Source organism: Pelophylax lessonae (assembly GCF_965119305.1).
Source record: "Pelophylax lessonae genome assembly, chromosome: 9".
In the NCBI taxonomy this organism is placed as follows: Eukaryota; Metazoa; Chordata; class Amphibia; order Anura; family Ranidae; genus Pelophylax; species Pelophylax lessonae.
In genome coordinates this window covers 89548884-89564131 of record NC_138776.1, presented here as the reverse complement: position 1 = coordinate 89564131, position 15248 = coordinate 89548884, and the positions used below count along the sequence as shown (strand labels likewise).

The 15248-nt window shown below is 42.1% G+C and overlaps 1 protein-coding gene across 1 annotated transcript in view; it reads left to right on the top strand.

Annotated features, from left to right (window-relative positions):
• The window catches only part of KNDC1 (kinase non-catalytic C-lobe domain containing 1), a gene marked incomplete at its 5' end in the record, with an annotated part of 236509 nt that overhangs the window by 55226 nt on the left and 166035 nt on the right, over positions 1-15248 (top strand). Inside the window, one exon of the mRNA XM_082266721.1 lies at positions 9429-9627. Within this exon, the coding sequence (XP_082122847.1) occupies positions 9429-9627 (199 nt within the window). The remainder of the gene's footprint in view (positions 1-9428; positions 9628-15248) is intronic.

Here is a 15248-nt window from a genome sequence, read left to right as displayed (position 1 = left end):
TACTGCCCGTTCCGGTGCAATAGTTCTGCAGTTGCACTCATTCTTTTCATTTGTGTTCATTACTTGTGGTGACTACCACCAAGAGCAGCCTTAGGAAAAGAGTTGCGGGGTTGCATTTTAAAGAGAATCAGTTATGGTTATGCAAGAATTGGAATATTTCATCTTTCTACAACCAAACAATAAAAAAGCACGCAATCCTTGTGCTTGGCATATGTAAATAAATCACATAAGAGATACAATAAAAGTGCATTAACCACTTTACCAACGGAGGATTTTGCTATTTTTGATATTTAATTTTATTGGAGAGGGAGGGGTTAATGTATGCCTGGTGCTTACTAACGTGTGTGGGGGGAGGTGACTGAGTGACACAGGGACAGATTGCATGTTCAGCTAGGAGATCTGCCCGCTTTGTTTACACAAGCGGGCGGATCTCCAGACTCGATTCCCCGACGATATATATTGTACAAAATTATAAACTCAACATTTTTTCATTTTTCAACATTTTTTGAGCTGAACTCAAAGATCGAAGACTTTTTCTATGCACACAAAAGGCCTATTTCTCTCAAATATTATTCACAAAGCTGTCTAAATCTGTGTTAGTGAGCACTTCTCCTTTGCTGAGATAATCCATCCACCTCACAGGTGTGGCATATCAAGATGCTGATTAGACGGCCGGCATAATTATTGATTATTGCACAGGTGTGCCTTAGGCTGGCCACAATAAAGGCCACTCTTTAAATGTGCGGTTTTACTGTATTGGGGGGGGGGGGGGGCGATAACTAGTCAGACTCTGTGACCCCCATTTGGCTATAGCCCCATTCACACAAGCCAAATATTCAGAGGTTTTGACAAGTTTATTCAAGACTTTCGGCCCATGTGTACAGCAGCTGGTCCGGCTGCGGTTGAAGGGGCATGACTGAAAAGGGTCTATCGAATGGCATCTGTTCAGTGCTCTGAGAGCGCGGTGGCTGAGAGCGCTGACTGTTGTGTTGACAAGATAACCGCTTTTCTTGCCTAGCTAACCTCCGGACCCCTTATTCTGTGCAAATCGCAACCTTTTAAAAGCTGTGTGGTTCTGGGGAGAGCTGTGAATGCAAGTAGCCTCAGAGCTGCATGCCAGGGGAGCAGCAGAAAGCTGACCCAATCCCCCACCTACAATTTACACATGAATGGCTGAAATTTGATGTCAACCTGCTCTAAAGGTGGGCACCCACTTTTAAAGTGATTTTTCAGATTCTTAAAATTCTTTCATGGAGAATAAAATATGTTCATCTGACAGTTTTTCTCTTTTAAAAATATATAACGGTTTTGGAAGACAGTGCATAAGACAGTTCTAAAGTATAATGGTCTAAATGCTGGTCAGCACTTATCTTTCAATTTTATTACTAGAGTTTTGTGCAGCACTTGCTAAAGAAAAGCAAAATAGGAAACGACAAGATTTGGAAAGCACTGGCAGCTGGCATAGCATGGAAATACTTGTCCGTTGAAGAGTCGCAGGTTGTATATGAGTAAAGGCCCGTACACACGTACCGATCGTCTGCATACAAACGTCGGCGGACGAAAGATCTGCCGATTGTACGCTTGTTAGTATGGTGCCTCCGACAGCCGTCAGCGCACATTCTGCGGACAAGAATCTGTCTTGCAAGCATTGAAATTTTTGTATGCCGACACCAGAACGGCAGATTGTTCGCCAGTCAGTACAGAAATCAGCCGACAGACCGCAGATTTGCAAGACTGGGCATGCTCAGAAAAGAAAAAACACAGGGAAAGTTAACCATTACATGACATCACTTCTGCAGTAGGCTGTAGTCGGCGGACAAAATTCTTGGGCAGTCTTTGCACTTTTCAACAGACACCGACATCCCGGGGAGAAAAGACGAACGTTTGTATGCCGACGATCGGTACGTGTGTACGGGGCTTTACGGAGCACACCAGCTACACAAGAAGCATGTTGTAGGAATTTTTGATTGCACCTGATTGTTGAAATCCATTTCCCTGTGATTAATTGCTGCGATAGGCTTCTTGCGTAGCTCACATCATAGTATTCCATTTGTTCCCAGTGCTGCCAACTGTCAGTACATTAAATGCCAGTGACAGGAAAATGTTGCCAGTAAACCAATGGCTGTAACGCTTGACTCGAAACTATGCATGCGCAGTTCCGGTCCAGAGCAGGCTAAGACCATCCGAGTGCCTGCTACAGTGTGTTGTGACAGCGCCGGCGGAGGTTGGGTCTGGTGGATGCAGTGCCTGAGTGTGTTGTGTGATGTTGTAGTGCAAGGTAGCTGAGCGGAGCCTCATGTGTGGGTCTGCGTGACGGGAGCAAGGCAAGCTGGGAGCGGAATGGCCAGTGCTGTTTGGACTGGAGTGAACTTAAGGTACCTCCTGGCATGCAGAGAGACTGTCGCTGTGACTCAGGAAGGGATGTGACGTGTCAGTGAGGTTTCATCATCATCTGTGCTGCTGCACACTGCTGTCAGCATCACGTGCTGTCCCTGAGCTATTTAGTTACGTTCGTCCGTGTACACTTTAACAACATTTTCTAGGGTAGATATGTTGGCATCTGTTGATGCCGCCATTGGCCGCAAGGTTTTGCAGGCCGCTGTTGGAGAGGATTAGTCCTCTGTGAGGTTGAAAATGTCCTGGTTGAGCTCCTGTTTTTCCTGGTTCGCTAAGTTTAGCCTTTGGGAAGTATGTTTATTGCTTTGTTTTAGGGTCCTACCCACCCCTTATGTTGACACTGCTTTGGGACATCCCAAAGGTCAAAGAGAATGGAGCTGTGTCCACCAATGAACGAAAGGGAAAATTTGATTTTTGTCTTACCGTAAAATCCTTTTCTCTGATGTTCATTGACAAACAAAGCACCCGCCCCTCTAATGAGTTGGGGGTTATGTTCTTCTGACACTGCTTGTTACAAAACTGATGAGCTGGAGTGGGAAGTGGGAGTATACCCCCTGGGACTGCCCTATGGGCGTAGTTCTTTCCAAAAAAATGTGCAATTTCCAAAAAAATACCTTAATACTTACCTATCCCACTGCCCATACCTGCTGATCTTCACTGTTGCACCGCTGCCATAGCCTGAAGAATATTCTACATTCAGCACTTCCATTAGTGTTCGATGCCTAATCTCCCCCTTGAATTCTGCTTTCTCTCACTGACTCCTCTGTTGCTACAGGACACAGTAGTGATGTAGGATGCCGATGTAAGGAACTACAGTGCTCAGTGAGGGATCCTTGCATCCAAAACCACAAGATACAGTAGTGATGAGGAGGTCATCAGGAGGAACTACTGAGTGCAGCAGAGGACAGGGGATTGACACTCCTGTAAACTGTAAGTGTTGGTTGCTCAATGCATTTTAGAGGAAGATCTCTCAGGAATTTAGTGGTTCTGCAGCTGATCGTTGCTCCCTACTGCTGTCAAAAAATTTGGCATGCTGGATTTTTTTGGAACCCCCATTTTTTTGGAAATTACAGTGTCGCTTTACAGTCTATGTAAAGCTAAAACATTTTCATAGGTAAGAGAATGGGATTAAACTTCTACACAGATAGCGAGCAATTGAGCTGCAAGTTTGAAAATGAATTGCTAATCTATTGCTAGACTTGCCATGCTTCACAAGTTTGATGAACAATTGCAGCATTGCATTGCATGACTCAGATCAACTTTCTTGGCAAGTATTCTGCAACGCTGCTTCAAGTTCTGGTTAATTGATTTTTCCTTGATTTTTCCTCCATTTTTGGTCTGACCCTCTGCCCTAATTAGTGTAACCTGTGAGGTCTCAAGTATTGCTCTTTCCCTGTCGTGCGCCAGTTTTTGTTTTTAAGTTCTGGTTAAGGTATGTTGTGTTATAGTCATCCCACCAGAGGGGTCACTGTGGCTGAATTTTCATGCTGTAGACTTGCAGAGCTCTTGCTGTAGACTCGCCACTGCAACTTTGCTTTGCTAGAGACTTGCCATGCAAATTTGCTACAAATTGGAAAAGTGACAACTAGAACTTGTGCTTCAAGTGCTCTGCAAGTGTACAACTTGCCAGTGAAAATGTGCTGCAAGTTAACAGACTTACAATTTAACACTGCCACAAATTTGTAGCAAGTTTTCCTTGCTATCTGGGTAGCTGTTTTCATTGTGTATTATCAGGGAAACTTCTCTTCACTTCCTGTACACAGGAAGCTACTGGAAGTTACAGGAAATCTTCCAAAGCAAGAGGAAATTCCCATCTTAGATGTCTGTGCAACAGGAGGCGCTTATTAGAAGATTTTCCCTTAATGTTAGTTCTGGGGACATTTTCGTTTTCTCCTCACTTTCTTGTTAATGATTGCTAGTAAAAAAAAAAAAAGGAGCAGTGAATTTCTCCAACGGGGACACAGACAGCAGCAATATCTTGCCAGAGGTCCTTACCCAGCTTTTCTCTACCAGGGAACGCTCTATACAACCTTAGATTCTATCAGAGGTTGTTAGAGATTCCTTGAGCAATTAAAGCGGAGTTCCACCCTGGTTATACATTTTTTAATAAAAATACCCCCGGGACAGTCAGGGCTAGCACATTCCACAATGGCTAGCCTCTGATCTGTCCCGGGTTGCACTTACCTTTTGGGAGAAATACTTACCTTGAAAATGTCTTGTCCAGCGCTGCCATCTCAGGTGTGGGCAGCTTGAAGCCAGCGCGATCCTCTTCCGTGTCCTCTTCCGTCCTCTTCCTTCTTCTTCGGTCCCACGATGCACTGCACCGGCCCCGACGTCACTTCCAGGGCACGCGCGTCATCCCTCCACAGCTTCTGGGCATGCCCAGAAGCTGTTTAGAAGGGAATGACACGCGCGCCCCGGAACTGACGTCGGGGCCGGTGCAGGCGCAATGATTCCTGGGAGCGATGACGTTCAGCTCCCAGGAATCATTGCAAAAGTCAGGAAGTGACGAATCGCCGCGGCCGCCGAGGGGAGGAAGAAGGAAGAAGGAAGTAAGGTGAGTATATTTTCTCTACAAGGTAAGTAAAAAAAAAAAAAATTGCGATTATCCATTTGTTTTTCAGGTGACCCGGAGCGAGAAGATGGAGGTAAGTATAAATTTAGGGTGGAACTCCGCTTTTAACAATTTACAAATCTCAGGTAACTATTCATCTTTTCAGCTGTGTAAGAGTGGCATTCTTCTCACTAACCACAAATATAATGTGGCTCTTTTTCCACTTAACACCAATATTTTCCTATACACCACAAATGAAGAAGGGTTCTTCTACGAACCAACCAGTATAACTGAACTATACTTCACTAACCACCAATGTGTGGAAACACTAACCTTTTTGCTGCCTCTGTCTCTTTTCTAGGCATTATTTGTTTCAGGTTCATATTATTAATGTAGAACTTTCATTTTTTTCATTTGGATAGAGGAAGGGAAGGCTATAACTCATGCCAGTTTTTTTTTTGCCATCTGTGTCCCGTTTGGAGAGATTTCCATTCACTTCTTGTCCCATATTAACAGCAGAAGTGAGAGGAAATTCCCAAATGAGGGAATCCTTGGTTGTCACCAGGGTCAGCAAAACGAATTTCCCCATTGGAAGATTTCACCTCCTCTTCCTGTTCTGGGAACAACTCCTAATTTTGGATTTTCTTTTAGTTTCACTTTTTCAATGATCATGGTAAATATGGCAAAGGGACGGTGAATCTCCCTCACGGGTAAAGGCCGCAAAAAAAAATTGACAGGTGTTCTAATCCCTCTCTACTCTGTCCAAAACTTGGCCTTAGTTATACTTTTGTCATATAAACAGCTCTCAGTGTCAAATTGGCTAATTACAGCACATTGCTTAATCTTTTATTGTGTAACTTCTTACTGTCCACACCAATGAACTGTGGGCTATAGATCTAATTGCTAACACAGGGGTTCCTTGAGATCTAAAAGTTTTCGTTTTTTTTAACCACTTCCCACCCAAGACTGTCATATGACGTCCTGGACTTTGAGTGGAGATATCTGAATGATACCTGCAGCTTGGTGAGCCGGAAAAGGAATCCGCCGGTGGTGGAAATTCACCATAGAGGATACTGAGGAGCAGTTGGTCCCCGGCAGTCTCTATGACCTTTGGCCTGGCAGATGTAAACACTGCTGTGTACTTGGCTGGAAAGGCCGAGTTTTTTTTTTTTTTTTGTTTATCTGTCTTTCCTGCCTAGAGGAGAGATGTGGGGTCTTATAGACCCCACATCTCTCCAAAAAGAGGATCTTTCATACCCTTTTCCTATTACAAGGGATTTTTACATTCCTTGTAATAGGAATAAAAGTGATCAAAAAATAGAAAAATAAAAATAAACAATAAAAAAAATTAAACGCTCCATCCTGCACGCTCGCACTCAGAAGCGAACGCATATGTAAGTCGCGCCCACATATGTATATGGCTTTCAAACCACATGTGAGCTATCACCGCATACGTTTTGAGCGAGAGCAACAATTCTAGCCCAAGACCTGTAAAAATGTTTAAAGCCTCGTCTATGGAGATTTTTAAGTACCAAGTTTTGGCGCCATTTCACGAGTGTACACAACAAATGTGACATGTACCAATAGGTAATGGTAAATAGATACTATTTACTCGGCATAACATCATCTTGCAGATTGTACAAAAAAGTGGTCTAATTTTAGTGTTTTTTGTTTTTTTTAATTCATTCAACAGTTTTTTTTTTTTTTTTCCCAAACCTAAAAAAAGCATTTGAAAAACTCCCGCGCAAATACCGTGTGACATAAGTTACAACGACCCCCATTTTTTTCCCCTAGGTTCTCTTCTAAAAAAAACATATATAATATTTGGGGGTTCTGAGTGATTTTTTAGCAAAAAAATTATAATTTATACATGTGTGTGTGGGCGGGGAGCAGAATGGGCCCGGCATGGAAGTGGTTAGGGGTTGCTCTATGAGGTTGAAAAAATGCTGGTGTAATCCTTCCTCACTTTATAAAATCTTCAAATTCACTGTGCTTCACACTGGAGCCAAAGTTGATCTACGTACGAGTACGTTTGCATGCTTTGCAAGTATCCAAAGGTTATATATACATGTAAAAACGGGATAGTACACATTTAAATAAAACAACAACAATTTTCCCCCTCCCTTTCTTCCCATGTATATATTGGATGATTTAGTTCATTGTAATTTATTTTATGCATATATATTTTGTATATTATGTATTTTTTATATTTTTATTTCTTGTTTTTCTTTATATGCATATATTAGACAATATGTAAAGTGCATACGGACGGCAGGAACCCTGAGGAAGCGGAATATTTATACCGCAAAACATGTTGGCACACTATGCACATATATCCGTCATACATTGTTGATGTCGTTGTATGTATTATGTCTATATGGGCCTTATGTCTTTCTACATGATTTTGAATATTGAATAAATGCATTTTTGTACTCTTTCAATAAGGTATCTATATGGTTATTATATTTCATTTGGGAGTTACCATCTAAAAGCCCATCCAGTGTGGGGTAAGATTACCTTCTCTTCCCCTCTTTTTTTGTCTTTATGTATGTATGTATAAAGGGCTGGTTTCTCCCAAATGAATATGACTCCCACTCTTTTATTACAATATATAGATCATTACACATTAAACCAATTTAATAAGTATAAAAAAGATAAAATTGTAGTTATAATAAAGTGACTTGATCTGGGCATATCCACAAAGTACAATACTCAGAGGAACACCTGGACGTGCCACCAGTTGCTAGACAATCTCTCACTAAGTAGCCTGCAAAGGGAGAGGACATTGGACAAGATAGTAACGTTTCACGCCATGCCCCTTCTTCAGGGCTCTGAAGATTAGACATGACCCGGAAACATGACAGTGCTTAGTGGAGCTGTCACCAAGTTGCCCCCCCCCCTTTTATACCAACTTGGGACATTTTTGTATTTTGCTTCATTTTGGTTCTTCCAGTGAGATATTGTCCAGCAACTGGTGGCGTGTCTGGGTTTTCCAGGTGATTTGCATTGATCAAGTCACTTCACTGTAAATTCAATTTTATCTTTTTTAATTTTTTCATACTTCTAAAAAAAAAAACTGAGAACACTCGATAGTACAGATGAAAACATTTTAATGTTTACCTCTCATGATCTATCCAAAACAAAGAGTTTTTGCCTAAAAGACTTTTGGATCAGTATAGCGAGGCATGATAATCTGCAAACGGATAATAGTAATTAAACAAATGTCCTTTGTCATCAATATAGAATAGGGGGCTCCAAACTTTCTACACAAAGGGCCAGTGTACTGTCCTTCAGACTTCAGGAGGGCCAGACTGTGGCCAGTGGGAGTATAAAATGCCCCTGTATCAGTGGAGTAAACAGTGCCTCAGACTCAGTGGTCAGCGGGAGTAAAAACAAAAAGATAAATTGTGCCCCATCATTGGTGTAAGTGGAAGGGTTAATGCCCCACCATTGGTGTTATTGAGAGGAATAGTGCCTCATCATTGGTGTCAGTGGGAGGAATAGTGCCCCATCATTGGTGGCAGTGGAAGAAATCGTGCCCCATCTGATGTCAGTGGGAGAATTAGTACCCCATTGTTGGTTTCAGTGTTGGGAATAGTGCCCCATCATTGGTTTTAGTGGTAAGAATAGTACCCCATTGTTGGTTTCAGCAGTAGGATAAGTGCCCCATCCATGGTGTCAGTGGAAGGAATAGTGCCCCATGATTGGGTGTCAGTGGGCGGAATTATGCCCCACTGTTGGTGTCTGTGGAAGGAATGGTGCCTTATTGTTGGTGTCAGCAGAAGGAATAGTACCCCATCCATGGTGTCAGTGGAAGAAATAGTGCCCCATGATTGGGTGTCAGTGGGCGGAATTATGCCCCGCTGTTGGTGTCTATGGAAGGAATGGTGCCTTATTGTTGGTGTCAGCAGAAGGCATAGTGCCACAAGGCCCAGAGAAGTACAAGCAAAGGGCAGCAGTTTGTAGACCACTGCGTACAGCTGGGTACACACAGGCCGAAAACCGGGTGACTTTCGGCCCATATGTACAGCTCCTCGTTCGACAGAAACAAGTCTCACTACTGACTTCTGTTGGACGAGCATGCTGAAAAACCAGCATCTGATCTAGTCTGTCCCTCTGACAGAACACAATAGCTCAGTGGGCAGATTGTCGCACTAACACTGGATGTGTTTGTTAGTACAGCGATCTGTAAGTAGTTTTTTTTCTTGTTCAGCCCGCTAAAAATCTTCCATGTGTACCGTGCACTAGAGTAGTAAAGCTATGAAATCCCATCTGTTTGATTGTACTAGGTTACTATACTTCTGCACAATAAGCCACTTTATAGGTAAATGCAGGAGGATGGTGCTTGGCAGAGTTGTGTATTTTACAGATTAATTTTAATTTGCATTGTTCCTTTGTAATAGTTTGGTAACAAATGAAGACGTGGTGTAGCACTTTGTTTATACCGTCACTGAATTACTGTGAAATCTCTTGGCAGGAAAACGTCTCCTTGGCTGATATTTTGTCACTACGGGATAACTGTCTCACTGAGCAGGACATTTGGGCAATCTGCCTGGAATGCTGCTATTCCATGAAGGACATCTCTCACGCAGCTATCTTCCAGACTCTGTGTATTACACCAGACACACTGGCCTTTAACACCAGCGGCAACGTCTGTTTTATGGAGCAGCTTAGCGGTAAGTCTCTGTTGCTGGGTCCAGCCAAGTCCCACAGCAGTTTTTTCAATGACAAAAGTGCATCATTTATGAAATTCTCATGAAATAAACACAAAGCAATGGTGTTACCCTGCAAACTACACCACTGCAAGCATGTCAAAGCAGTACATTAAATGAATAAAAGTGGCTTTTTGAAATATTAAAACATACCTTTTGTGTCATAGCGGGTTTTTTTCAAGGATCAGTAAATCTCAACTTCCTTCATGTAAACAAGCTACTAATATGACAGCCTTGGCATGTGAATGAAGGGCCAGGGATAGGAGGTGTTCTTTTCCTCTGTGTGCATATTTAGGCTGCACAGCCTTAAAGTGAGCCAGTTGTCAGGCTCTGGATATTCAAGTGTTTACATGTTCTTAACGGACACTGAAATGAGCTTTAACCTCTTAAGCCCCGGAAGATTTTACCCCCTTCCTGACCAGGGGGTTTTTTGTGATTTTTTTTTTTTTTTTTACTGCGTGACTTTAACGGACAATTGCGCGGTCATGCAACGCTGTACCTAAATGAATTTGACGTCCTTTTTTTCCCACAAACAGAGCTTTCGTTTGGTGGTATTTGATCACCGGTGCAATTTTTTTTTTTTTTTTTGATCATGCGCTATAAACAAAAAAAGAGCGTCAATTTTGCAAAAATAACAGTATTTTTCACATTTTTTTATATGAAATTCCCCCCCAAAAAAAATTTAAAAATCTAATTTTTTTATCATTTTAGGCCAATTTGTTTTCTGCTACATATTTTTGGTAAAAAAAATCACAATAAGCGTATTTTGATTGGTTTGCGCAAAAGTTATTGCAGTTACTAACTAAGGGAAAGATTTCTGTCGTTTTTGGTTTTTTTTTTTTTTTAACGAGTAATGGCGGCAATCTGCGATTTTTTTTTTTTTTTTTTTTTTTTTTTTTTTTTGCGGGATTGCAACATTGTGGCGGACAGATCGGACCCTTGACTGACATTTTTGACACTTTTGGGGTTACCAGTGACATTTCTACAGTAATCAGTGCTATAAATATGCACTGTTACTGTAAAAATTACACTGGCAGGGAAGGGGTTAATTTTATTGGAGAGGGAGGGGTTAATGTATGCCTGGTGCTTACTAACGTGTGTGGGGGGAGGTGACTGAGTGACACAGGGACAGATCTCAGGTTCAGCTATGCTGAACCCTGCAATCTGACCCTGCCTGTTACTTCGGAGATCCGCCCGCTCTGTTTACACAAGCGGGCGGATCTCCGGACTCGATTCCCCTACGATCAGGGAAGAGCAGCGGCGATCGTCGCTGCTCCTCCCCTGGCCCGACTCCCGCTGTGACTGAAAACAGCGGGAGCGAGCCTCCTGCGGCGCGCGCGCCGCCGAGTAGGGGGAGTGTCTGCCGACGTAGGTCTACGTCGTCAGACCTACAAGAGCCACTTTTCCGCAGTAGAGCTCTAGTGAGCAGCAGCAAAGTGGTTAAAGTGACTCCACAGATAGTAAAAAAATTAGAAAGTAGTGAAGTAGGGTTTGGCAGATAGAACTATAGTGTGGCGGGCAGGACTGCTGATAGATATTGCGGGGCCCGTACAGCCTGCCTGTCAGGGCTTGCCTTCCCCATAAAATATTGAAGCGATATTTTGCTAAAAATACATAAATGTAAAACTGTATTGAGGTAATATTTAAAGCTCTATGTGTGAATGAGGTCTTGGGGCTCATTCACATGGGCCATATGGCCTGTACAGGCTCATACAGTATGAATCAGTGGATTGTTGGAGGCTGGAGCCACCTGGAGTTGTGTGCAAGCAGCCTATGTTACATTATGTGGCTATATGAACACATCTGCAGGTCCTAATTTGAAAGGTGTGTGGGTGGAGGTGTACAGCCCCAACATGAACAGTGGACATTTGGGGCCACTCACCCACATCTGCCAGAATAAAAGCTGCAGCTGTGTTCATACAGCTGCTGTGTCCCCATAGAGTAGCAGTTGGCTTCGGCCGCATTAGCAAACCACTCCTTCATATGACCAGAGAACCTGTGAGAATGAGCCCCTTTTTTTTTAATTTTCTTTTTTTTTTTTTTTTTTGCTACTTTCAAATAATTTTTTAACAACCCTGTTGGAATAGATGAATGAACAGAACGTGCTCGGAGTCTCTCTGTTCATTCACAAACTGAAGAGTAGTAAACACATTTGTCTATGCTTCAATTATGAATAAACACGATGAGTGATTGGTACGGATCACTCACTATGTTCACTGAAGAAAGAGGAAAGGAAGGGGTTGGTAAATATGTCATATTTACCAATGCTAACCCCTATCCCGAAACGATCCCCCTGTTTGCATAGAGAGGAGAAGAAGCCGCTGCTGCAGGGGGCACAGGGGGATCAAGGGTTGCTGGAGGGGGGTTGTTGGATCCTGGACAGGGAGAATGATCATGGTTGATACCATAAGGGGATTGGTTTTGGAGATAACCCCCCACAAATTAATGAATAATAAATGTCTTTAAAAAATAGAAATCTAGTGAAATGAAAAAAAGGGTGTAAGGTGCGCTTGATATACAGGCATACCCCACTTTTAAGTACACAATGGGACCAGAGCATGTATGTAAAACGAAAATGTACTTAAAGTGAAGCAATACCTTTTTTAATTTCTCAATGCATGTAAATACACTAGCTCCATAGGAAATCTTGGTCAGCTTGACATGGCATTGCTCCCAAACCATGTGATAAGGACACCAAGCTTGGGGAGCATGTTAAGGGGATCCAGGACTATGACATGGTAGATTACCTAGGCAAGCTGGCTGGCCACAAAAAGGATATGTTGTAGTCCTGGGTCCCCTCTCGGTGCTAAGTTTGGTATCCCTGTCACTTATGGTTTGGGAGTAGTGCCATGTCAAGCTGACCAAGATTTCCTATAGACGCCAATGTTAAAAACCGGGAGTAGTGTCATGCCAAGCTGAACAAGCTGTGTCCTTACTCGCGAGTGTACGTAAAGTGAGTGTACTTAAAGCGGGGTATGCCTGTATGTACTAAAATGATCATTGTGTGAATCCAAAGAAACTCTAGATAGATGTGAATGAGTGGGTGCCAACAATAATGTACACACAATTATTATGCAACAAAACTGTAACATAAACGATAAAGCACTCTCTGTGTAGAAAAAGCAAGTGATAAATGAATAAAAAAGTCCCAATAAAGTTCAAACGCTTGTGCAGGTAAATCTTCTTGGTGTTTAAGGTGCAAATAAAACAAGGTGCAGATTATAAGTACTCAGATCCCCCGCAGCACCACATGTGGATGAGGAAAAGGTACCCTTACCGACTGGCAACTGAGCATGCACTTGTGAAGATGTTATAGACCTGTTTGGCACAGCAAAAGAATCTTCCCACTGACCAATCCTTCACCTCGTGTAAAAGTATGTGAGGACTCTTACTGGCTGTCTGATGGTCACAAATCAGATTAAGGATTTGCAGTAGGTATCTGGATTCCACGCTGTCCAAAATAAGCTTTCTTTAAGTAGTCCTGCCCTGGCTCCTTTACAGTAGGAATATACACTTCCTCCTAGGGTCACTTCCAATGGGTGTCCACAAAATTGCTCCCCATATAACAAAATGAAGGCAGGCAATAGTGCATTATCCTCTAAGGTAGGACTTTATTAAAGGTAAAACACTTACATTTGGGTAGAAAAAAGAAGGCGAACAGATGAATTAGATGTTCGCGGGCCACTCTGCAGCGCGGACCGCGAGGAGTGACAGCGCGGCTTCTCCACCCGACGCGTTTCCCCTACGAAGGCGTCCACTGGGATTGGAGTCTCCTACTGCAAATACTTAATCTGATTTGTGACCATCAGACATCCGGTAAGAGTCCTCACATACTTTTACACGAGGTGAAGGATTGGTCAGTGGGAAGATTCTTTTGCTGTGCCAAACGGGTCTATATATAGGTAAGTAGTCTGGATGACTACCTATAGCGCTTGCTTTAAAATAATTACAATATATATTAAAGTGAATAAAGACATTTCATAAAATGAATAATGACCAATATATGTGAAAATAAACCAATCTTATTTCATATAAAATGTCCAAGATAAAAAGTCCAATAAATATGCAATATAAAATAAGTCCTTTGTGCAAACTTCCAAGCGAAAAAGTGCAATTATTGTGCAAAATTTATTGGACTTTTTACCTTGGACATTTTATATGAAATAAGATTGGTTTATTTTCACATATATTGGTCATTATTCATTTTATGAAATGTCTTTATTCACTTTAATATATATTGTAATTATTTTAAAGCAAGCGCTATAGGTAGTCATCCAGACTACTTACCTATAAACAACCTTTATCTTCTATAGCAGCTGCTACGTATACACACTATTTAAAAAAATATTTTATGCACAAAATTAATTGTTAGTCACAGGAATTTTTTATTATTTATTCACATATTTATAATATAAAATAAACACGTGGCACGGGGCATATACACTAGTGTATTCCTTACACAAACGGGTCTATAACATCTTCACAAGTGCATGCTCAGTTGCCAGTCGGTAAGGGTACCTTTTCCTCATCCACATGTGGTGCTGCGGGGGATCCGAGTACTTATAACCTGCACCTTGTTTTATTTGCACCTTTAAACACCAAGAAGATTTACCTGCACAAGCTTTTGGACTTTATTGGGAGTTTTTTATTCATTTATCACCTTCTTTTTCTACACAGAGAGTGCTTTATCGTTTATGTTACAGTTTTGTTGCATAATAATTGTGTGTACATTATTGTTGGCACCCACCTATTCACATCTATCTAGAGTTTCTTTGGATTCACACAGTGATCATTTTAGTACATATATCAAGCGCACCTTACACCCTTTTTTTTCATTCACATTATTCCATCCAGGTTGGAGTTCAGGTTGCAGCTGATAACCCCATCACTTGTTTGCGCACCTTTTTTCTTTTTCCAAATATAGTGAAATGATTAAGGCTGGGTTCACACTATTGCAATACGGGAAACCCTGCAAATCCTGTGCAGGTTCCTGCATCGCACCTGAATCGCAGACTGTTCACACTGACCTCTGCGAAACGCTGCAGGTGTCAATAGAAAGTTAATGACACCCCCAGATCGGTTCGCGGATCACAGTGTGAACTGTGAAATGGTACAGGAATCTGATTGCATAGGTGTGAACACCCATGTGATCTGATTCTGAGTGCAGACCAAAAAGAAGGTCCTGTGCCATTTTGGTGTGAATGTGATGCGATTTCAGCCATACTTTATGGCTGAATTTGCATCGCACAGACATTGCGTGTGATCTGCACAGCAATGCAGCGCGAATCACATGCGATGTCTGTGATTGCACAAGTGTGAACCTAACCTGAAGGTTATTCTAGGTAAGGAAACAGGACTGACCTGGAGTTATGGATGCAATTGGACTAGCGCTCAGACTCAATTAAGAATCCTATAATGACAGATCTAAGCTATAGGTAATAAAAAATGGAGCACATTAACCAGATCAGTTAGTAAAGGGTTAAATGGAAGTTGTTGAGCAGTGATCTATAGATTTTTTAGAGGGAACTGAGTGTGTAAGGGGCGATGACGGTGTAGAGGGGAGAAGAAGTTGCATCAGAGAGGGG